Source organism: Argentina silus (assembly GCF_951799395.1).
Source record: "Argentina silus genome assembly, chromosome: 7".
In the NCBI taxonomy this organism is placed as follows: Eukaryota; Metazoa; Chordata; class Actinopteri; order Argentiniformes; family Argentinidae; genus Argentina; species Argentina silus.
Window position 1 is genome coordinate 6227114 of NC_139661.1, and position 26484 is coordinate 6253597.

Sequence of the window (26484 nt, forward strand, 5' to 3'; positions counted from 1 at the left end):
ATGAGCGACGACGAGCAGACCAAGCAACTTTTGGAATGTGCAGGACCTCTGCCTCTGTCTCCCGGCAAGAAACCACCGCGAATGCCCAAATGCTCCAGGTGCAGGAACCACGGTTATGTCTCACCTTTGAAGGGACATAAACGATTTTGCAACTGGAGAGACTGCCAGTGTCAAAAATGCAAACTGATTGCGGAGCGACAGAGAGTTATGGCGGCACAGGTAACTGCCCTTCTGTTTTCTAGCTATTGTTAGCTCTCGTAAATGCAACCTGTTATTGCATTGAGCTTATTATATTCATTTCGTGCATTTCATTTCAATGCAGAAAAAAAATTAGTGTTTTTTTTCCTGTTTAAATAAATGCATTATCCTCAATTCAGCTCTTATTATTATCTTTATTTTGAGAGACAACTGTGAAGTATGTGGAACTAGCAAGTCCTAACATACTCAGCGCGAGCCAAGCCGACCATAGATTGCTTTTTAATTTGTGGGAGTCAGTCTAATAGGTTTTATTTGTGTTTCATAGTTGCTGTTTGTAACCCGTTGATTGTGTTACATTTGTAAACAGTTTATCACCACAAAGTTATTTGTTTACAGAAATGTGGATACAGAATAGCCTAGCTATGGCTACAATTAGTAAACATCCACGCCGCCATCGTGCACGACCTTCCCGCGATATTTCTTTAAAAAAAAAAAGTTTAAAGTTGCTAGTTTATAGTTCACTGGTAGAAGATCTGTAGTAGGTGTACAAAATAACTTCGAATACCTGGATACAGATTTGTAGGTTGTGAAATATAAGACATATAAACGTTGGGCTTGCAGTTATTCACGCTACATTAAGGCCTGCATTGCAAAACAAGTGTGCACTATTTGAAGTGGTAAACCCCCGGTCTGTCTGTCTGTTCCTTCTTCGAGGCAACGGATTGGAATAGCTACAACTGTATAAGATATATGTTGGATAGTACCTTTCACTTGGTTTAGCACGAGTAGGCCTATTATGCCTCTCTTACCAGATTAAAACAACTGGAATGATTGCCTCATGCATGCCTAAATTAGATGTATGCTTTTGGGGTCGAACTATAAAAGATTAAAGCAATTACCCCTCAATACAGTTGTCTATATATTATAGGACACCAGTAACTAAAAGTCCTTTTGACTGCTAGGTGGCTCTCCGTCGTCAGCAGGCTCAGGAGGAGGAGATGGGCATCTGTAGTCCAGTCACCCTCTCCAGCTCGGAGATAGTTGTGAAGAATGAACCCACAGGAGACTGCCTGTTCTCTGTAGGCGGGAGGTCCCCCACAACGACCAGTGCTGATACTTCTCCCTCCGGGACAGGTAAGCATGCATGCACACTCACACACACACACACACACAAAATGTGAACAGTATGGACCAGTTTCCCAGACACAGATTAAGCCTACTTCTGGACTAAATAACATTTTCAATAGTAAATCTATTGAAGATGCATTTTAGTCTAGGATTAGGCTTAATCTGTGTCCGGAAAACAGCCCTAAGTGTCTTCAGAGGGAATGAAAAGATGATTCAGAGAAAATATTTAGCTGTACTTGATTGAGTTTGCCTAGCACAATGGACCCAATGGAATACAGTAGTCCTAAAAGTGCAAACCCCAACCATCTGGCAATCCAGACAGGCTCAAGCAAACACTCAAAGTATTTGAAAGTTGAATAATTAAAAGTTATTTTTTTTAAATTAAATTTTAAATAGCACTATAGGGAACAGAAGTCACCCACAGTTACTTCTGGCTCGAAGAGCTCAAAACATTAAAGCTAACATTAAGGTTAAGATTGTAAACAAAGCATGCCAAGTGGAGTTCTGAATATTAGATGTGTTAGAGATGTGATTTATGTTAATCAACATTGTGAAATTATCATTTAACATAAAATAGTTTGGAAGAAATGGTGGATAATACTACAGTTACAGCAAGACTCATCTTATTTGATAGATAATGGCACCTTAAATAGTAATAGGGGACTTTCAGGATGATGTAATGCTTTATCTGGCTGTCAAAGGTTTTGCCCAAAGATTTTCTAAGTATATGGGAAATATAACAGCAAAATCCTTAGAGCCACATTTATATGACGACCCATGACCACCAAAGAGAAATTAAGCTCTTTGAATTAGTTATGTTGTTTCATATCAGATGTTACATATTCAGGGTAGTAACATAATCCATTGTGATGAAATAGTTATAGTAGAAATAGAAATAGTTATGAATTTTCTTTCACCTCCATGTTGGCAGGAATTAGATTTGTGGTTTAGAATTCCCTAGAATTTCTTGTTAGATTTAATAGTTTTGTTGGTTTCATGGTCTGATACTGTGTTACGTGTAGACACTTGAGCTGAGGGTTTCCCCTTGGCAAAACTATTATTATTATCAATGAAGTTACTTTGACTCTAGTAGTTAGGTCTTGTAGTTATTTCAGGCAGACCAGACTTTCATTTGAGTGTTTCCCGAAAGTTTCATCTGACCATTTGCAATACTAGAGAGTTTCTTTTTGGTGTTTTGTCCACTCGTTGACCAGAAAACTCATGAGAGATTTGATGAGGACAAAATTCACTAAAGACGACCTTACATGAAGCAACCAACATTAACAGAGGTCTTTGTCTATTATTGCAATGACCTCAATTATAAATTCCATGTTTTGGGTCAATTCCAGTTCAATTAATGAATTGAAAGGATCCCATAGAAAACTATTTAATTTAATTAATATCTTGCGTTGACTGAAATTAAATCAAAATTGACCCCAAGTCCCTGCTAATCTTAAAGAAAATTGTCCATATGAAAAAGTACATAGCAGAAATAATTGTTTCTGATTTATCTCTGCATACCTCGGATAGAACAGCTGCAGACCTCCTGTTTCTGTTTGATAAAGGCTTATTTGTCACTTGACCATCGGGTGATGATAGGCGCCCAGGCTGCTGACCCACTAAACCTGTCATGACTTTGCTGGAGGAAAGAGCCCTGAGTTTGGACAGCCTGTGCCAGCACCATTACCCCCACACTGCGCCAGGGAGGGATACCACAATACAATACAGCTAGTCAGATGACACCAGTTCCCAGTCCTATGCTTGAGGGAGGAGGGAAGATTGAGGGGAGGAGGCATTAAGGGAGTGGGGAGTCATCAATCTAACAGCATTCCATCACTCCAGAATGAGCATACAGTGCCTTCGGAAAGTGTTCAAACCCCTTCACTTTTTCCACATTTTGTTGTGTTATAGACTCAATTTAAAATGGATTAAATTAAAAGAATTTGCCATCAATCCACACACAATACCCCAGAATGACAAAGCGAAAACATGTTTTTTAAATTTCAGTACATTTCTTAAAATTGAAATACAGAAATACCTCATGTACATAAGTATTCAGACCCTTTGCTATGACACTCTTAAAATGAGCTAAAATGCATCAACAAATCACTCAATAAGTTGAATTGAGTCCATCTTAATGCAAGGATAATAGTTCATATAATTTTGGAATTAATATCTTTGTTTATATGTGATCTCTGATTTGCATCGGAATCAATTACACTCTGTGTAGATTAGGATGTCACGACCAACTCAGCAAATTTCCAAATTTTCTCTTGATCCTGACAAACACCCCAGTCCCTGCCAGTGACAAACATACCCATAACTTGATGCAGCTCCAACTATTCTTTACACAAGAGATGGTGCAGAAACTGCATTGCATGTGCTGGATTTGCACCAAACGTAATGCTTTGTAGTAAAATCAAATAAACACATTTCCAGCCACTTTCTTTGCTGTATCACTTGAATTCATGTTGCAAACACAATTATGGATATGAGAGAGATTATTTTCCATTAAGGGATTCTTTTTTACCAATTTTGTAGAGTGACTGAGATGATGTTGTCCCATCGACTGTGCTTTTTCCTCTCTACCATTCAACTTTGTAGATTTTTGTACGTCTCCCCAGGCCTCGGGGTCGCATTCCTGAGCAGTTTTGTTCCTCTCCATTTGCTCAGTTTGTAATGACAACCTGATCCACACAGCGTAATTGATTCCTATGCAAATCAGAGACCCTATGAAAACAAAGATATTTTAAATTGAGTCTGTAACACAGCAAAATGTGGAAAAAGTTAAGGGGTCTGAATACTTTCCTAAGGCACTGTATCATAGGAACTGATGATCATGCCAGGCCATCATTTGATCCCCGCCTGGCAAAGACCGCAGGGTGGGAGAGAAACAGCCTGTTCTTGCTGGCCTGATATGGGCTCTCAGGAGTGGAATACCAAACCGGTCAAGGCTGACTGTGTGTGTGTGTGTGTGTGTGTCTGTGTGTCTGTGTGTCTGTGTGTCTGTGTGTTTGTGTGTGTGTGTGGTGTGTGTGTGTGTGTGTGTGTGTGTGTGTGTGTGTGTGTGTGTGCGCTCGCGTGCACCCTTGCCACTAGATCCCTGGACCAGTGACAGAGAGGATAGAGGCATGGAAAGGAGTAGAGTACTCAGTGATTCAGTGATGACAACAGTTAGTACAGGGACAGTAATCTCTCGCTTGTAATCTCTCTACTGTGAAAGGCAAAAAATGTCAGGAGAGGGCTTGAGAAAAATGTGACCTTGTTGTTGATATGAAATGTACAACAAATGAGTAATGTTGATATTGAATGATTGTTCTTCCTACGTTCAACAGAACCTGTGGTTTTATGTTAGGAGACTAATAAAGACACATCAAATTTAGGAAATGTTATTTCCACAATGTCTGTCACCAGTAGATGGTGCTAGTCTTAACACCTACACTGTAGTAGGCACTGTTTTAGGTGTGAGATAAAAAAAATCAAAAGAAAAGAAAATCATCAATGATGAACTGCCAAAAGGTCCCCCTGCACTTGCCAGTTACATTTCAGAACCTTTATCTTTAAATCACCTGCAATTGTAGTAGTGAGTGTCATTTTTCTCAGGTAACCTGGACCTTAGCTACTAGTACCAACTTGAATTTGTTGGGTGATAAAACAAGTATCCAAATATGAAACTGTGTTGCAGCTCCCTGATGTGCTTTCTTCTAAGGCAAAAATTATCATGTATTGTGTACTGTCAGGAGGAGACAACATGTGAGTGCCTGGACAACATGCACAACTAAACAGTGTGATTGCTATTTTGTAACAATTCAGTGTTGTTGCAGTATTATGAGTATTAGTATGTAGCATTGTTTTATATATGGAATGAGGAATGGTATCAAACACGTGTGACGTCCTCATTTCCTTCCATGTATTACAATGAGCCCGTCCTCCGATTTCAGGCTCCACCAGCCTCCCCTGGCTGATACCATATATCTACAGAAACACATAGTTATAGCGGAACACTTGCATCCACATCCGAGTTTGCATTAACCATGAAATATTATATCAGCATGTAACAACACATTTTCTTATCCCCCATCATGAGGTGCCACTAAATAATGAAAACCTAGTCCCACTGGCCAAGACTTGGAAAGGACTTTGTATTACACCACATACATAGATACATACATAGCTATATGATCCCAAGAAAGCGCCTTGTTGGACAAATAAAGTACTTTGAATTTAATTAAAGATTGACCCAAAGTCTTCTTCCTGTAGGGAGCCGCTCCACACTGTCCACCAGCCCCATGGCTACCAGCAGGGGGCAGTCTGATGGCACATCCGACCTGGTGGTTGATGCCTCCTATTACAACTTCTACCAGCCTTCCCGCTACCCAGCCTACTACAGCAACCTCTACAACTACCAACAGTACCAGGTGACTACACTTGCACACACACGCACACACATACACATTAATACAACAGTTCCAGGTGACTAGCAGCTGCTACCTGGAGAGGGTTGGTAAAGGGGGTGCAGAACCTAGAGCAGAGGTAGACAACTCCAGTCCAGAAGAGTAGCAGGGTGAGCAGGCTTTTGTTCCACTTAAGCAATTAAACAACAATTCAACTCATCAATGAATTATGGCCTTCAATTGAGGTTACTATATGATGTATTTTACATAAGCAGGCCCCTTGTGACTTATTGCATTTTATACAGGGTGTTGTGCTGCATCAAATTACATGATGATTTCTCTGATGCACACACACCTTTCTGGTATGTCTGTCACTGAATTTCAAAACCAGAAAACTTGGAAACCATCTATTTGCCCCTTGTGTGGTCTTATAGCACTCATGTACAAATAACAGCCAGTGTACAATAACCCTCATAGTATATGTCTTATTTAGGTCTCTGCAAAACCGCTGCTGGTCTCACACACACACACACACACATACGCACACTCATGTCACCCCCCACGCACCGCCAGCACAGTAATACGTTGATTAAGTGGGTTGGGGGGATGTTGATGGTGGTTCCTGTCATTCAGCCCCTGGGGCTGTGTGTTTTAGTTGGCTGGCCGTGAGATGGCGGTTCTGCCACCGTTCCAAGCCACTGGCTCAGCACAGCAGCAGGAGAGAGGTGTGTGTGCAGGCTTCATGCTGCGCTACTCCTCTAAACGCCCTGTTTACATTTCCCTGCTCCCCCCATCCGGAACCGCAACTAACTCTGCCACTGGGAGTTCTCTAACCCTTATCCAAGTAGCTGCCTTAGTACAACAGAGCCAAGCACACAGTCAGTCAGAGTTAGTCAGAGTTTTGCATCTTTGGAGCCTCACTGGAGTTACGCTCATCAAAGCCACAATCCATAACTTGCGAAGCTGTTTTTGGATATATTAATGAATGCTATATACCTGATGTTTTGTTGTTTTTTTCAAAATTATGGATTGTGGTTTTAAAGGGGCAATCTGCGATTGGCACATCCATTTTTTTACTTTAAAATGATGATATAGCCATTGATTCTTGTAGAATATAACATATAAATGCCTCATGAGCTAAGTTCAACTGTGTTGAATCATCAGAACTGAAAATAAAAGCTTGTTTTACTCCATTCTATGAATTTTCAGCTCTGTCTATGAATTTTAGAGTGGTTACATTTCTCCAGACCCACCCCTCAGCTGTTTACCAAAAAAAGTGACAATGTGATCGCTTTGTTGTTAAAGCAAATGTTTTTAAACTTTTCAATCTGCTTGACAAAGAGCTAGATTTTATGGTGATACCGTACACTACCTTTCAGACAGTGATCATGACCTAGCTACTTTAACTTACAAGGAAGGAATTCATTAAGCTTTGGAATCCAGTCAATTACTTCACTGTAAAATACCACTATACTGACTAAAAGTACTGCAGTGAATTTCTAGTATTCCAGCACTGTATTTTATATTATTTTATATTTATTTGTCTACAGCTATCTACAATATGTGCCCCAGTACAGCTTTGATACATAATAAGACCCTGTACCTCCCCTTTACTCTTCAAATACATGAGCATCCTCAAATGAAGAGAGAGAGAGAGAGAGAGTATTACAGTATCCCAATGCTTCCGACCCTCCCCCTTCACTCATCTGTATATTCAATATGATTTATGCTTAAATGTTGTATCTCTATTGTGTCAGATCAGATGAGCTCATGCGTGAAGCAAATTAGATCTATATTTCTTCAGTCTCTGCTGAATGGTTTATTGTCCCACACCATTGACGATGGGGCTGTAGTTTCACAGCCTCCGCCCAGTTCTGGGCTCCTGATGGCAACATATTGTTCTGGGGTCACTGCCTCCGCCGCCCCGCTAGAATGCGGGGAGCCTGAATTGCAAAGGTTAATGATATTGTCTGTCGACGGGGGCTGCCTCGGCGCTTGATGGAGAAAGGAGGAGCATTAATGCTGATCAGTTAGCATATTTTTGCATAATTCTGCGATCCATGAATTATCCTCCATGAATGAATTATGATTGGGATTATTGATTTAGAAGTTGACAGTGTGGTGACAAGTGCTGCACTGGTCCAAATTCAGTTAGGTCCCTGTTTTGTGTGTTTGATTTGTAAACCAATGCATGGCTATGGTGTCATTTATTTTACAGGAGGACAATGGGGGTGGGGGGGGGGGGTGCAAAGAGATACGTTTTTGTTGAGCAATGAATGGACAATAAATGTGGTCTTGTATCTAGATGGGTCTATGAGTTTGAGAGTGGTGACATCTCTCAGCTTTAAACCAAAACAGTGACATTTCACTGTAAAATGAAGGATTGCACTTTAACAGAGTAATACAGTATGGACAGCTTTGCGTTTACATGATTGATTTAGCTGACAGTGATAATTTTTGATACATTTGTTATATCCTCAACATGGTAAGTTTTCATCGACAACCAGTAAAAAGTCCAATCAGCCACTGAATTAGTCCCTACTTGGCACAATATTTCAAACTTTTACTGTTGTTATTTTGGAACAAACACTGTCCCGAACACAGATTAAATCATGCCTAATGTACAATGTACACTCCCCTCTAAGACATGGTCATGATTGAGCCCAAATGCACTGCTCTATCAAACGTCCATGTGTTTCTCCCTAACCTCCTCTGAGAAGTGAGAGTGGAGTGAAGGAGGGTGCTAGTTTTTAGCTCCCTCACTGCTAGGAGAGCTCAGTGATGTGATATATATTTTTATATATATTTATTTCATATACCGTGTATGTATGTGTGTATGTATGTATGTATGTATATATATATATATATATATATATATATATATATATATATATATATATATATGTGTGTGTGTGTGTGTATATATATATATATATATATATATGTATGTATGTATATATATGTATATAAAAAAACTTGAAATCAACATTTAAAAAAATAAATAAATTAGAATTTACTATGAAGTTAAAGTAGATATTCTCTGCTAATTAAATGTTTTCTTTTTTTCAGATTGGTTTCACCATTTAGAATTTACAACCCTTTTTATACATGGTCCCCCTATTTCAGGGCACCAAAAGTATTGTTTTTTCTGGTTAGTCAGGTGTGTTCCGTCACATTATTTGTGCAGGCATAAGAGAGCTGTCAATGTCTAGTATTGATTCTAGGCTTTGCATTTGCCTTTGACGTCAATGAAATTCAAGGAAGCCGTTATGAGCCTGAAATATCAGGCTGAATACACTCACGGAACACTTTATTAGGAACATCTGTACACCCTTTCATGGTGGAGGTAGTGCAATGATGTGGGGAATGTTTTCTTGGCACACTTTGGCCTGTTTGATACAAATCAATCATCGCTTGAATGCCATAGCCTATTTGAGTATTGTTGCTGACCATGTGCATCCCTTCATGGCCACAATTTACCCATCTTCTAATGGCTACTTCCAGCATGATAATGCATCATGTCACAAAGCAAAAGTAATCTCAAACTGGTTTCATGAACATGACAATGAGTTCAGTGTTCTTCAGTGGCCTTCCCAGTCACTCTGAATCCAATAGAACACCTTTGGGATGTGGTAGAACGGGAGATTCACAGCTTGAAAGTGCACCTGAAAAATCTGCAGGAATTGCGTGATGCAATCATGTCATCATGGACCAGAATCTCAAAGGAATGTTTCCAACATCTAGTGGAATCAATGCCACAAAGAATTGAGGCTGATTAAAACAATTAAGACAATGACCCCAAACATACTGCCATAGCAACTAGTGAGTTTTTCAGAGCCAAAAAGCAGAGAGTTATTGACTCTTCAGATTTAAATCCAATTGAACATGCATTTCATTTCCTGATGATAAGATTTTAGGCAAAAAGACCTCAACATAAACAACAACTCAAGATGGCTGCAGTACAGGCCTGGCAGAGCATCACCAGATAATATACCCAGTGTCTGGTGGGGTCAATGGGTCGCAGACTTCAGGCAGTCATTGCATGCAAAGGATCTTCGACCAAATATTAAACATGAGTACTTTATTTGAATATTATATGATTAACATAGGGGGAGTATGTTTTAAAAATGTTATACTTTCTAAATGGTGAAATCTAAAAATAAAACCCATTGAATTAAAGCTGTGAATGTCTACTTTGACCCCATAGTAATTGTTGATTTAAAATCCAAACTGTTAGAGTATAGAGCTAAAAGAAGACAAAATGCTTCCTCTTTCCAATACTTATGGAGGGCACTGTGCGTGTGTGTGTGCGTGTGCGTGTGCGTGTGCGTGTGTTGCCAATCCAGAATAAACAACACTTCAGCATTGCTCCACATTATGTAGTGTGTAACGCAATGTCCATGTGTTTTAACTTCTGAAGAAATGAGTGGAAATGAGGGAAGAAGAGAGACACTCTATACTATATAGCCTTTAGTTCCCTCATTGTTAGGGGAGTAGCAAGACTGAGTTGCCTTTAAGGATCTGTTCCTCACTCTCCATGGCAGGTCTTTATCAGTGTGGGTCCATCTCCCGCTCTCTCCTCTCTCCACTGAGTGGGGCTCTGCTGCCATGCAGGTGGAGAATGATAATATGAGGGTGGCGTAGAGATGGCCCAGACATGCGATGGTGCCAGATAAAGAGACATGACCTCCTCCCAGGGAGGTAAGGGAGCCCCGCCAACCCTTACTCATGATGCAGGGGGGTGGAGGGGTAGGAAGGGGGTAGGAAGAGAAGGAGTGCAGGGGGTCTATGGGTGGCATGGGTGGGTGGGCAATGATTACTCTTACCAAGGTTGTTTTGCCCTGGTTAACACTTGTGAAAGAAAACTTGGTGCAATGTACAGTTGTTAGCATCAAGTACAGTATGATAGATATATGGATGAACATAGAATCTTGTAACTGGTCATCAGTTGTTGTATTGGCAAGTTGGTGTATTGTATCCTAAAAGGTATGCATGGTACATGGAAATGCCACCTTAATTTTTTCGTCTGTCCTTTGTTTCAAATCATCTAAACAAACTTCATTATATAGCACATTTCTAACACAGATGCAATACTAGTTTAAAGCAAGTGTAAGCCAATAGCATTTTCCAAAAATCCAGTTCAATCTCTGTTGTGTGTGTCATGGCCCAATACAGGAGCCAGGCGTAGCTTAAATAACAGTTTATAAAGCTGTCGGGGAATTGATGGGGTGGACAATATGTGGTGACATATTACTGGCTGACAGAAATCAAATTCCATAAAAGTGAAATTGAAAACCCTCTCTAAGGCTCCCTCGCTGCTGAGTAGACAGCTCGTTTTAAAAGTTTGCAGAAGATTGGAGAAAGCCAGAGCAGTTTGTTGCAATCCATTTTTAGAACAGCAACAGCTATTTTTCTGTGAACCCAACCGTGGCTTTTCTTTCTCCCAGTATATTTTTTTTCTTACAGATTGGGCATTTTACAATTGAGGCCCATAAAAGCGAGATGTTCAGTGAGATTGATTCTGCAGAAAAAAGTACAGTATGTCTCCTTCGTGAAAAACGTACAGCACATTTGATATGACAGTGGGTGACTGGAGTCATTTATGTGTGTTTGTATCAAACCCCAGTTTAGCTGTAAATTATAAAATGGAATATGCAAACATTTTGAGTGTAGGACATTGTCAAGGACAATCACATGAATGATGCGTTTACCTTACCATTGTGTAGCTGATGAGTGTTAGTGTTAGAATGAAGAATGTTTGTACTTGTATCACAGCCAAAGTGTAGGTTGAGCAATATCCTGTGCATATGAGGTAGGGAGGTATACCATAGTAAAGTTGTGGTAGTTTTGAGCTCCCTCACTGCTAGGAGAGCTCAGTGATGTGATATATATTTTAATATATATTTCATATACAGTATATGTGCACATATGCTGTGTGTGTATATATTGTGCACAATCCACTAGAGAATATTACCTTCAAGGTCATGGGTGTTGTCTTTGAAATATACAGTGCCCTCCATAACTATTGGAAAGAGGAAGCTTTTTTTTCTTCTTTCAGCCCTATACTCCAACAGTTTGGATTTGAAATTACTATGAGGTTAAATAAGAGATTCTGAGCTTTAACTTTAACCCTTTTTCAGGGCACCAAAAGTATTGGCATATTGGCTTGACAGGTGTTTCTGATTAGTCAGGTGTGTTCTGTTAATGTCTAGTATTGATTTTAGGCTTTGGATTTGCGTTTGGAGTCTGCTATTGGTGTCTGCCAACATGAGGATCAAAGAGATGTCAATGAAAGTCAAGGAAGCCATTATGACGCTGAAATATCAGAAACTCCCATAGGGAGTCTTTCAGGCCCAAAAAGCAGAAAATGATTGACCAGCCAAGTCAATCGTCATATTTAAATCCAATTGAATTGATGTATTCAATTTCCTGATTAAATTATTTTAGGCAAAACTACCTGAAAACAAACAACAACTGAAGATGGCTGCAGTTACAGACCTGGCAGAGCATCACCAGAGAATATACCCAGCATCCGGTGGGGTCAATGGGTCGCAGACTTCAGGCAGTTATTGTACGCATAGGATTGTCGACAATACTAAGTGGGCTTGCTTTAGCATGTTTAAATGTTGTACTTATGGAGGGCATTGTATTTACATTGAGAAAGTCATGCTGTGTGTGTGCGTGTGTGCGTGTTTACGTGTTTGTGTGTTTGCGTATCAAGCAGATGCCCAACGGTGATGGCCGCCTGCCTGGCCATAGCGTGTCCCCCCAGTATCGGATGCACTCATACTACTCTGCAGCCTCCTACCTGAGCCAGGGTCTGGGTACCGCTGCCTGCGTGCCTCCCATCTTTACCCTGGAGGAGAATAACACTTGTCCCGAGTCCAAGGCAGCCTGTGAGTCTCTCACACACACGCACACACACACACACACACAGTAAATACATAGATTCATACATACATACATACATACATACATACATACATACATACAGTGCCTTCGGAAAGTATTCAGACCCCTTCACTTTTTCCACATTTTGTTGTCATAGACTTAATTTAAAATGGATTAAATTAAAAGAATTTGCCATCAATCCACACACAATACCCCAGAATGACAAAATGAAAACAGGTTTTTAGAAATTTCAGTAAATTTATTAAAATTGAAATACAGAAATACCTTATGTACATAAGTATTCAGACCCTTTGCTATGACTCTCTTACAATTAGCTAAAATGCAAAAATGTCATCAACAAATCACTCAATAAGTTGAATTGAGTCCGTCTTAATGCAAGGATAATAGTTCATGGAATTAATATCTTTGTTTTTATAGGGTCTCTGATTTGCATAGGAATCAATGACACTGTGTGGATCAGGTTGTCATTATAAACTGAGCAAATGGAGAGGAACAAAACTGCTCAGGAATGCGACCCTGAGGCCTGGGGAGACGTACAAAAATCTACAAAGTTGAATGGTAGAGAGGAAAAAGCACAGTCGATGGGACAACATCATCTCAGTCACTCTACTTTAAATTGGCCAAAAAGAATCCCTTAATGGAAAATAATTTAATATCCATAATTGTGTTTGCAACAATGAATTCAGCAAGTGATACAGCAAAGAAAGTGGCTGGAAATGTGTTTATTTGGTTTTACTACAAAGCATTAAGTTTGGTGCAAATCCAGCACATGCAATGCAGTTTCCGCACCATCTCTCATGTGAAGAATAGTTGTAGCTGCATCAATTTATGGGTATGTTTGTCACTGGCAGGGACTGGGGAGTTTGTCAGGATCAAGAGAAAATTATGAAATTTGAGTTGGTAGTGACATCCAAATCTACACAGTGTAATTGATTCCTATGCAAATCAGAGACTCTATAAAAACAAATCTATTAATTCCAAAATGGCTTGAACTATTATCCTTGCATTAAGATGGGCTCAATTCAACTTGAGTGATTTGTTAATGACATTTTTGCTTTTTAGCTAATTTTAAGTGTGTTATAGCAAAGGGTCTGAATACTTATGTACATGAGGTATTTCTATATTTCAATTTTAAGAAATGTACTGAAATTTCAAAAACGTGTTTTCGCTGTGTCATTCTGGGGTATTGTGTGTGGATTTAATCCATTTTAACCTGAGTCTAGGTTAAAAAAAAAAGTGAAGGGGTTTGAATACATTCCGAAGGCAAGTACATTAAGAACACACACATACATAAACACTCACACACACTCAATAAACACACACACTGACTCACTCACATTCCCACCAGCTCTCTCAGGCCCATAAAGTTTTATCCAGACTTTACCAAGACTGTGTTGAGTACATCCGAGGGAGGGCCACACCTTGAGTCAAGGGCCCTGTAAAATGGAGAAATAAATTAGTCAAAAGTAAAACTTTTATTGGGACCATTTGTACCCTAACTTAAAGAGATGAGAACCGCATGTTTACTAATTGTTTCATTGAAGTACCATATATACCACAGTCGTTTTTTTGTTTTTCATGAGATCATATTGAAATTAATTTTCAACTATATGTTCAATGTACATTATGGCTTGTAAAGGGTGCAAGTTCAGTGTGTACCATAGAGTATTGACATAAATACAGCTATACTATGTACCAAACAAATTGATACTTTGGTTGATCTATTCTATCTAGGTATTATGACTTATGATTACAGTAGATGCTACTGCTTGTGGTTGCTAATGAATTCCACCTGCCCATTTACGAGAGTCCCTCGTCACCTCAAGCCAGCCCTGTGGGGGAGTGATATGCTCCATTACAAAAACACACACTCTCAGCGGGTGGTCCTGTCGGTGCCCCCAATCCTGTCACTTACAACTATGTGGGTGGTGCATAGCCAGCCACTGTCTTCTTAATTCTTACTAGGAGTTATTGAATGAATTATCATTTGCTGTGAAGTTCTGATTTCTCTGTGGATAATATCCATTTTTATTTGGTTGCTTTTTTCTGTGTGTTATAGATAAGATATTACTTTATTAATCCCTAAAGGGGAAATTTGATTTGACAGCATGCATGTCTATGGTACAGATATGGCACTCGCTGCTACTTGCATTGCATTACTTTTTGCTAAGAGCAGAATTTATCCAATTCACTGGAGCGAGGATGTAGACAGCGTGAACTGCAGGAAACGTGATATTGAAAGGTGTCCAGAAACCTAAAGCCAAAGGTCTATGACCTGCATTCCCTGTGCTCTTTCAGGAAGCCAACTCAGCTGTTTGCCCCCACACTGTTAAACAAAAGAAGAATCATACAAGATGTAATGAAATTAAGCTCATGACAGCTTAGTAGGGCTGCAACTAAAGATTATTTTGCTATCGATTAATCTGTAGATTATTTTATCGATTAGTCTAAACAATTAATTTACAAAAAAACATGTTTTTGAATGCAATGATATTGATATACCTTTTTCAAATGCATTAAAGTGTGAGTAGTTGTAATGCCATCATTCAGTGGTCACATACTTTATTTGATATTGAAATTGTACCTATTGATAATATGACAATAATAATAGTAATAATAATAATAATAATTAGATTCATTCCTGTAAATGCTGTAGAGTGTGGATGCCTACTATACAGGTAAGGGTGAGTTTTTGACAAAGTGTTTGACAAAGTGTTTATCATGACATGAATTTTATCTATGCCCAGCTAAATGCTGAAAGAATCAAATTGATTATCAGTTGGAGATAATGCACTTTTAGATAGCGTTGAAAAACGCAAATTACAGATTACTTGAGGATGCGCGTAGGATGATTTTTGCAGTGCACACATGGCTATTGTTTTACTGTTTACTATACAGAGTATGAGACCTCCCGACATAGCTACGTAACGTAGCTAGATTACAGAAATGCATGGTGGGAAAAAACGGCTACAGGACACCTTCACTAGTCACACAAGCATACACTGTCATTGAATGCAGCCCTTTTAACGTGTCATTGCGGTTATTAAAACGTATCTATAGCTGCCTAGCTACATAGCAAGCCAGCAAACATCAACACTTCGCTTACAGTGCTGCGCGGCCCTGGCTGTGCGTCAAGTTGCCACATGGCTCTAGGATGCTTCCTTTTAACGTGTTCAGGCATGGCAGTTGTACTGCTGTGGTATGCCATTTGGGCTTTGCACAGTGAACAAAGCACTATATTATTTGGTTTCTGCTTAAACTATTCCCACAGTTTGGACACTCTGGGTCAGAGTTTTTTGGTGGAACCCTCCACAGCACAGACAACAGGGTTTGCCTCTGCCATCTTCAAAAGATTGCAAATCGACACATTTTCATAATTGATGACATTACGACAATTAAGCTTAGTTACGCAAAGTGTTGAAGAAACACGAGGGAGTACAGTAGTGCCAAATATTGCCATATTGTGGGTGGGTTCAGAAGCCTTTATTCTGACAATGCCTTAGGATTTTTGGGGGGAGGGAGGGTTGTAGGGCTGCAACCTTGTTTGACTGCAGAGTCAGTCATTTTTAGACCGTGCTTGTTGTCTGTGCAGGATACCCCTCCTCTGTGCCAAATCAACAATGCTCACTGTTCCTTTCAGCACCAAAGATAGTGCCAGTACAACCAGTGCAGATTACTTGGCTCTCCTGAACAGGTTCCCAGCATCGATGTGTGCCATACCCCACAGAACACCATGCTCTCGACCAGCTCAGTGACAAGGGTTGAGAAGTGGCCTTGACATTCTGATTTGATCACTTAGCTGTTGGACGTGCTGTCTAGAAGTTGTTCCAGGACTCTCTCTCTTGAGAAGGAACCTCCATTGAGAGAGAGCAGATTTGTTTGTTTTTTAAAGGGGCATCTATTACTTGACTTGTGAATTGATCAACTGGTTGTACTAGTATTTATTCTTGGCATGGTGTTTTGGCTACAGAAAATGGTCTTGCTCTATCGGTGTCCGAGGTTTGTAGTTGTCATCCACAATCTATAGTTAATTAGAGGAATCAATCGGATTGTTATAGAACCCCCTTGATGTGTCTCAAACCAACTCCATTGGCTTTAAGAGACAATTTCTGTATGCATATGAGGCAAATACCAGAGACACCAGGGTAAGGGAAGACTTTATATAATAAATCATTATTGTCAGCATCCCTGAAACGGGTATAGGACTGAAGAGGAGAACCTGACAATTTCAGTTTTATAAGTAAGACGCTGGAGAATGTTGTCCTGTGAGAATATAATGTTGAGAGAGAGAAGCCTTTCAGTAAACAAAGACACAAGGAAACATCATCCAGCTTTTTATAATGTCTTATTCTTTTAATTTGATAACAAAAGCTCATCGTTTCCTCTGTGCTGAGACAGGAGGAGGTTAGAAGGTTATGTGAACACACTGTGTGGGCCTGCTCTCTCCCTCCCCAAGCTCCCTGCCAAACAGAGTCCCGCTGCATTTATTTCCCATCCAGGAGGGGGTAATCAGTTGGCCAAATACAGGGGCCAAATAACCTTCAGGAGTGCGACGCTGTCCTTTCTCGTCGGCCCCCGCTGTCTCTGGAAAATTGCCTCTGGAGTTAGTGAGCGGGAACAGTTAAGATTTACAAACAATGATGAAGCTTGTCATGCGTCTTTCTCCATCCGTCACGCCGGGGCGCGGCACCGCAGCAAGGGGGGGGGGACCCGTCCGAGTGTTCTTCATAAAAGCCAGCTCGCTGTGAAATACGCCCCCAGCGTGCCTGTTTACTGCCTTGAGCTCGTCAGCAGCGCCGGGCCGTAAATCGCTGCGCGGGAGGTGACATCGCAGTCCATCAATACCCTCCCCTCCCGCCCCGCTGCCTCACCTCAGCTCCCCAGCCCCCAACCCCCACCACCGTCCCCACTCCCCCCGCAAGGAGCTACCCAGGCCCGCCCAGATGAGCTGCCCGTCCTGAGTTATGGAGGAATTTCGGTGTTATATGAGACAGCTTTGTGTTGGGTTTGTTGTCGGGTTTTTTTGTGGTGGGGGGGGGTGTTCAAAGTGTTCAAAGTTAGTTATCTCATTGAGGTACAGTGTGCACCCAGGAGTATGTGAGGGATCACTCCGTGAACATACAGTGAACTGTTTTGGTATGTGCCTAGTCCTCGTGTAGAGCTCAGTAAGATTGACTATAAGTTTGTCTGTTTTGTTATATCGGTGTAGGCTCAGCATGCACAGTAATTTAAATGCAAATCAGAGAGTTGAGAGATTGTAGATGTTAATCCAACAAATCGATTGACCTGCTTGGACCCATTAAGTTAGAAACCCATTACTATCTTTCTAGATGATATTTCATTGATCTGGCGTGTCCAATCAATAGTGTACTGTACATGAATTGAGTTACTGCGTATAAACTATCCCCAGACCACGTTCTTGAGTTTCACAGGAAAACCACAAGGAAAGAGATTGATGTTACAGTAGGCTGCTAGGGATTCAATAAGTGTCTTTGTTTCCTGTGCAAATTTACCTCACCTGTTTAGGGATCAAATTACCTGAAAACGTAGTAACTCACATTGTTTTTGTCTATGTCCACCTCCACCTCCACCTCCTCCACCCCCCCCCCCCCACACACACACACACACACACACACACAAATACAAGAGAAGTCAAAGAACCCATTCATTGGGATTCGGTGGGATTTACAGAAAGAAAAACAATTCTCACTCAAACACAATGAAGAGATGAGAGCTCAGTAGGAAGTGGTGTAGCATGTCATGTAACAGGGAAAGTTCAGTGCCTGTCTCCAATGTGAACATTATTCACCACACTACATTAGTAGGCACGCAACTCCTAAACATCCAGACCACTACAACGGTTTCCTTTTACTCTACTTGGAAAGGGGAAGAAAGAAGAAATAGGCCTTTAACTTTAAAGGCTTTTAAAGTCATTTTGCTTCTGCTAAATAGCGCCAATTGTGACAACTGAGAGTGGAAGTTCTCCAGTATACACAGTACCAGTCAAAAGTTTGGAGACACCTTCTCATTCAATGGTTTTTCTTTATTTTTTATTATTTTCTACATTGTAGATTAATATTGAAGACATCACAACTATGAAGGAACACATATGGAATTATGTAGTAAACAAAAAAGTGTTAAACAAACCAGAATATGTTTTATATTTTAGATTCTTCAAAGTAGCCACCTTTTGCTTTGATGACAACTTTGCACACTCTTGGCAAGTTTGTGTCCAAACTTTTGACTGGTACTGTAGGTTCTTTGGTAAAACTGTCTACATTGACCTTATCATAACCAAATACACAAGGGACCTATTATTCCATTGTTTGTTTTTGTGTTTTCTTTGTCGTAGGACACTTTTAAACACATTATGTATAGCCTGAAATGATAATGCTGCTCTCCTGGAATGTCATTAACCTGAAGCATTATACAGATATAATATAGAAATCAAGAGCTATTTGCTTGTGAAAATGTTATGAAATACATTTGCTCCATAGTTTAAATCTTTGTTGGTAGCCCACCCTTTGATGGTGTGCTGTGCGCACTAATGTTATGTACTGTACATAATTGTAACAATTTTAGCTACTCAAACATATTCCACATAAAACATAAAACACATGACAGAGTACAGAACAGCTATAGAACAGTTATATACAAGAACAACATAAGATAATATAGCAATACATTCACATACACTCACTTTGATTGACAGCAAGTTATAACGGAAAAGATTTGTTTAGCCTACGAAATGGAAAAAGTTGGAAAAAAAATATGACAAGCTATTTTATCAATGTAGACAAGACAAATTGGTAATCTACACTTAATTCACATTCGAATTGCAATAAGTACTACACTTAATATCTCTAACTGTAAGTAAGAGTCTGAAGCAGATAGAATTACCCTGTCGTCCTCACTGCCCCACTGAGACTCCCGTTGGGCCCTGCAGCCCAACTCTCAATCAGAGCGTAACTGAATCTCATGCCTCCCTTGACTTGCTGCAGGGGACAGTTTAGGAACTCCATGTCATGCCGTCTTCCCCGCTCCATGGCTGTGCTAAGTGCCTGTGTGCCCCCCAACACTATGGATCGGCTAAATACCAGTGTAATTGCCTGCTCCAGGCTCCAACACTGTTGTAATGTGTTGTATAACATCTCCATTAGTACAGGCCCGGGGCTGTGAAGAGATTAAATGGCCACAGCCCTGTAGTTTATGTCCTCCTCTTCTCACACACAGTGGCCAGCTTCAAAGGACTTGTAGGGAGGACTGAGGAGAGGGAGTAAAAAGGAAAAGTAAAAAAAAAAATGCCTCTCTCCTGCTACAGACTGAATGAGGGACCACGTCTGATGGTTTGACAAATGATATTTGCAGTTCACAAGTTGCGCTGGCAGTCTCTGAAACAGTCGAATGACTTAGATAAACACGTTTGGCGGTTTTATCTCCCAGAGGGGCCATCCTGTCTACAGTGATGTATTTCATTCTGCATGTGTCCCTTACTTTGCCTTTTTTTCTTACCCCTTTGCTCTTCATGAATCTCTCCAGTTTAAAAGGTAATGATAAAAAATCTTGCAAGCATTGATCTGCCGCCTCAGTTCATTATTGTATATCCATAATGTTTCAGCGGATCAAAGTAAAGGCGAGAAGATAAGACAGACAGGTCATTTTGCGAGTTGATGGGGCAGTAGCCCGAGATGGAGATTAAGCATAGGGACAAGGCTGTGTCACGCCTCTCAATGAGTCATTTTCATTGGGGACAGATTGGTTAACAATGCGGGAGCAGAGGTGCTTATGTGTTTAATTAGCCTCTGACCCCTAGGCTGATGCCTTCTGTCAGCCACTGCCGGCCGCTCAGAGAGCACTCACTAACACAACAGTAATGGGGATTTAAGTGTCCGCCGCCCACCCCAATGGGAATCAAAAAGACAGCATCCTTTTTCGACAACAACTGTCTGAGTAGAGGACTCCTTAAGGTTTGGGGGATGTTGTCAATAATGCCTTTTGTCCTGTGAGGAGCTCTTTGAATACAGTATTCTGTGTACAGCTCAAAGGAGATACTTGAAGCAGGTTTAGTGAGGCTGAGCAACTCTTTCAATTGATACAATAACAATTGAAATGATTTGAATGCAGATGGAGGGAACTTGAGCATTCAGTAGGCTAAATTTAACCCTAAAAAATTGTGTTGGGCAGTATTTTATTTTGCTGCTTTAGATTCCATTGCTGTCATCAGAGTTTCTTTGGTGAAACAGTGAATTGGCTGACTCACCACACGGAGTAAACAAGTGGTTTGCTATGTGACTGCCATCAGAAGTTTTGTTTTACAGCGAAATGTAAGCATCTTTTGGTCTTAAAAAAGCGCTATTTACATTTTATGTATTAGGTGACAACCAAGACTGCAGGCTGCAACATATGTGCCAGCTAGCTTTGATTACATTCCCCTTCCCCCTTGGTATACAATGTATAAAAAATAGGTTTGTATGGTTGCCGTAGTTGGCGATGTAACTTTATTGTCAGTCAGTAGAAGCTCTGCTTCAATGTGGAGTGCATTACATTAATGGAATTACTTCATAGGTGTCTGGTTATCGAAAAATAAAGTACACTCTAGAATGCCCCTTTAGCCAATCAGAATCGAGTATTCAACAATGCTGTGGTATAAGACATGAAAAGTATACTTGTGGTCATAAAGAACTTAGTCATCCTTATCTCAACGTTGCAATTCTGAGGTCATTTTATAACATGGATAATGTCTAATGGTGAGGATATACATCTTAATTGAAAATCTATAAACAACACCCTACAGCACCCCACAGACATTCTATTCTAGTTTTTAATGTCATAACGTCTTTCCACACAAAAAGTAACCACTGGAAAAAATGTATCTCTCACGCACACACTGATTTAGGAAGCTGATGTTGCCAGTGGTTGAGATCACACTTGTTCTTCAAAGATAAACAAAGAAAACTCAATATACAGCTTTGATAACTTGTAGAAGAGTACAATAGAGGCATAGGAGAGATGTCTGGAGGAAAATACAACCGTTCTGATAAATATTTCCCCTGATATTTTCTGTTTCTGCCTAGCTCATTGGGATAAAGCACATCAACGCGCATCACACAGCTGATGGAATGTGAACTCTGCTCACAATGGTTACCATGACATTGAAGGCTGCACTGTAGCACCTTTAATTTCCACTGACAAAATGTCGCTACAGAGATGTCTCTAGAACTAGGCGGTGAGGTGGTTCAGGGACGACTTTCTTAAGATGGCTTTTGGATGGCTTGTCATCTTTTCACAGAATTATGTGACGGTACAGTGCCGTCTCTGTGCCACCACGTCTTCTCAGTGTAAATATCGCTTTAGTGGTGTTGCAGTGGCTACTGTAGCTCAGTTAACAAACCAAGTCATGGATTGTATGCTCTTCAATTTTTTTACTTGATTTCAGTTGAAACACATTTTTCTCAATGGAAGAACAATGCTCTATTTTCCCCCCACAATTCAAGTTTGATTGAATTCCAGTTTCCAGCTGATTTTCCTGGCCAACTGTACATTGTGAAGCATTGTTAGCTCAGTATGAGCAGTGTGTAGTTCCTATATTATGAACAAGAGCATCTCACTCTGTGTGGCATCTACCTCCAGCCCAGTGTTGACTAAGGCACCCCCTCCCCCGCCCGCCTGCTGTTTGACTGAGTTTTCTGCGCCATTAAGTCCTGCCACTGCTCTAATGATTGAGCGAGACGCCCATGTCGTTCCTGGAGAGAGAACTCTCATCCTCACGAGGGTCGTCTTCAGTCAAGTCATGTCCCACCCCAGTCACTGCGTCCTGCACAGAGGTCCCTCTCTGGGAATCCAGGGCCAGAATTTTAGAGACACGGCTCGTATCATTTTAATGAAGGCCAACTCATCTCAGTCCAACCTTGTGATGAGACGGGATGCTCGTACTTCAGAAGATGAATTCTTTAGTTTACACTCATAATTGCATTCATTTAAATACTTATGGGTAAACCCTCAAACTCAAATAATTAATTGTTAATAAATGGATATTAGTCAAATAAGTTGATAGAATTAAAATGTGTCTGTGTGTGTGTGTGTGTGTGTGTGTGTGTGTGTGTGTGTGTGTGTGTGTGTGTGTGTGTGTGTGTGTGTGTGTGTGTGTGTGTGTGTGTTTATTTAAGCGTGTTATCTACCCCCATGACCCTGTGCAGGTAGTATATGAGTCCCATAGAGAGAGCTTATCCACCATGGATCAGACTGAATTACCATCTCCTCTCACATCTGGGCTTTTGTTCCCCCTTCGCAGTGGCAGAAATGATTGAGCCTCTTTCACTCACACCCTCCCTCTTTCATAGGGCTGGAAAAAAGCTTCCTTTTGTTAAACCACACAAAGACAGTTTAATAGTTCGGAAATCTAAGATAGTCAGCAGAGCGAAGGGTGAAGAGTGCAAAAGTTCATAGGAGAGAATAAAGCTCCCACTGAACATCCCCAAAAAGGTAAAGCCTCTCTTGTTTCAGAATAGTTCTACACTTGACAGACACGTTTGATTTTGTGGGTTATTTCCAACCCTGTTAGATTGAAGGCTTTGTCTTTTAGCTTGTCAGTCTCTTTCAGTTTAATCCTATTATGAAGTATCCATATTTACATATACTGCAGAATGGTTCTTCACTCTAAATCTAGAAGCTATTGTTGAGCACCTTTGCCCAATATAACCTATGTTAGTATATGTGACTGAATGCAAATGCTGTGTTCGAATTTTGGCCCTGGAACAAAACAAACGTCTTAAATCCATTCATTTCAATTAACTGTGGGAAGTCCTCATTGAGAACAAGGCTTTCTCTAATATCTCCAACATTAATTTGTATTAAATGGCAATGCAAACAATCAACGAAGCCCTGACACAGAACATGTCGGCCTCACTGCACACTCTCCCGCAGTGATTTAGCTTCTCCGCAAACAACCCTGTCCAATCCCCCAGGGACGCTTTCACCCTAATTACATCATAGATTTCTCCCTGATGAACATGCAAAGAATTAACAGAGAACTAGCTAATTCACAGCCTCTGAACCTTACCCCTCACCCCTTCCGCCCATTTCCCCCCGTACATTATTGCTGTACAAGAGGGATGTTGGGGAAAAAGAGCGGGAGCAGTTAGCTACACAAACATTAGTATTAACGATTGCGGCCTGTTTGGAATCGGTGACAAACTGCAGGCGGGCAGAAATCGGAGGCTGAAACCAATCAGGAAGTTAATGAGGAGAAAAATGGCTTCTTTTCCACATTGCTCCTTAATTACCTCTCCACGGCAGAGAAGGGAGGAGAGATGGAGGAGGAGTGGAGGGGGATAGGGGGTAGCTGGCTCTGGCTCTATATGTCCATGAGGTTCTTAGGGTCAAGGCATCAGATGAAATAGACTCTTGTATCTGTCTCTCATGCATACCCACATATTTAATAGATGGAAGCAATGCAATGATATTAATATGTCATATGCATAGTAATAGCAGGGTGAGGAAGGTTGGGGTGGGGCTTCTTCTGAAATGGCTGAATGCTCCTATAGTTTTAATAGGATGATGTCATTACTTTTTTTACCACTGGAGGACGGAATACACTTGGTCTTTCAATTTTGCTATTAAATTATGTACATAGTAATAGATTATTTATTTGGGTTCACCACTTGCAAAATTGAATATATTTTGTTGATTGTATTTTTATATTCCCCGTTTTCAGTTTTTGGGTAGAGTTATATCTAAGCGAAGCATTTGTTCTCCTTCCCACCACTCCTGTAGTGTGTGTCTGACACTATTCTGCCTTACTCTAGACCTACTTTGTGGGACTCTCTGCTGGGTCAGCAGACCACCTCTCCACTCCCTCAGCTCAATGCTCCTGTCCCAAGGTTCAGCAATTGGGCTAAAGTAGCCCAAGTGTACCACCACAACTGATGTTAGAGGAACACTTTGTCTACTTTGTTGTAATGTTTAAAGCAGTACAGCAGTACTTTCTGCCCAAAGGACTCCTCCACTCTGTATTGATTGTAAAGTCGGAGAACCAACCTCAGAGTGTGGCCTGGCCGGTGCAATATCCACTTTTGTTTTGGTGTTTATCCCTGTGGAATGGAAATTAGTATGAGTACCAATATCAGGGAAATACCATTTACGTTCATTGAATGATATAATCTTTTTGTTTGTGTAAGAGGATCATTGGCGTATTCTGCTTAATGTGGATTTAGCGTACCAGGCACTTTTATCCAACGGAACTGAATAGTGAGTGAGTGCATATTTTGTATATGGTCCTAGCGGGAATCGAGTCCACAACCAAAGCATTACCAACAACCACTCAGGTTATCATGTAAAGCCTCAAATGTGGATTCCCCTTTTCTGACTTTTGCACCTGTTTTCACACTTGCCCAGACATACAGTATGTCGATAGTCCCAGATAGTGTTTGGGTCCATGTTGCTAGGCTACCCGATACAGTGCTTTAGCTGGCAAGGTAGCTAGCAATGATTAGCGATTATGCTAACACAAACTTTAGAGAGTGTTTGTTTCATACAAAAAGTGTATATTTATTTCATAAACTGTAGTGGAAGACATCCTTATTTTCCACAGAAGTAGCCGTCATCTTGTTGTGAAATGTTTGTTTGTCCCGCCCCTCTGTCAATTTGTCAATTGACTCTGTCATTTGATGCGTGGTGCTCCATTCCAAAAGTTGAACACAATCCAATATGAGAGCACCTGGAATGCTCCACTGAATACACTGAATACAGAGTCGGAGGAACAACTGGAAATGGGCGCTGACGGATTGAAAAACATGTCCAGTGAACACGGCCCATAACAGTAAACCCTCTCCAATAGACAGCATTCCGACAGACCCTTAAGTAAGCATTATTGAAATTACATCCCAAAATCTCCTCATGGAAACTTGTTTCTAGTTGCAAGTTATGCTTGAAAGGATTTCTTGATGTGCATTCTATTGAAAATCAAACAATTACAGTCTCTATAATTTATTTTCTCAGAACGGGAAATATTTCCTCTTCATAGACTCACACACAGCCTCTTTGTTTTGGTTTTGGTTTCACCAGCCAAGCTCTCACCTCATGGACAGGCAATGCGGAGTGATCACTAGCTGTGAACAAAAACTAGCTGGTCCCAGGAAGCATATGTGACAACCGATCATTGTACATTATTGCAAAACTATGTCATTTGTGGTTACATTAAAAGCATGTACAGTTTCTTCTAGTATATAGCCACAACTAAACTAAATTTTCTCTTAGGAGGTTTCAGCATGTCATTTTCAACGATGCTAAGGTCCGTCGGAGAGGGCTCTGGTTACTGTTAGCCTGTGCTGCGGTAGCAAAGTGGAGAACGGAGAAGCTTTGTCATTTTTACCTGCATACATGTGACCATTGTGCTGCGAGGGCAATGTAACCAGATACGATATCTCCAGGCATTACTTAGCCGCGAATCTGACATCATCATTGTCCCTCTGTCTTTTACCCTCCAGCCTTCTCCCCCGGTGGTGGACACGACTCAGGCATGGCCTGCCTCTCTATCAACTCTCTGGTAAACTCCGAATCCAAGGGTGAGTGTGAGGGCAATGCTGAGTCCGGAGCCTTCACTGTTGACTCCATCATCGAGGGGGCCACTAAGTAAGCCCCCCCTAGAGCAGAGAGAGAGACAGAGGCCAGAGCAACTCTGGAGATTGGAGAAAAGCTCTTCAGTCATGAGCCATTGCACTGTGTCTATGCTGAACATGATATGAGCTACATATGGGCTAGAAAAAAAGCAGTTCAAACTATGCAAATCAGATGTTTTCACTTTATGGTTCTTTTTTCCAGATATCATTGTTGAAATTGTTTTGTTTTTGTTTTC

At 40.7% G+C, this 26484-nt stretch overlaps 1 protein-coding gene across 1 annotated transcript; it reads left to right on the top strand.

Moving 5' to 3' along the window:
• Positions 1-26265, top strand: dmrt1 (doublesex and mab-3 related transcription factor 1; the record flags this gene model as incomplete). The annotated part of the gene is made up of 5 exons (XM_083674087.1): positions 1-219; positions 1161-1332; positions 5587-5744; positions 12442-12616; positions 26117-26265. The coding sequence occupies 5 exons, from the start codon at positions 1-3 to the stop codon at positions 26263-26265; spliced, it is 873 nt and encodes a 290-aa protein (XP_083530213.1).
• Positions 26266-26484: the final 219 nt, after the last annotated feature.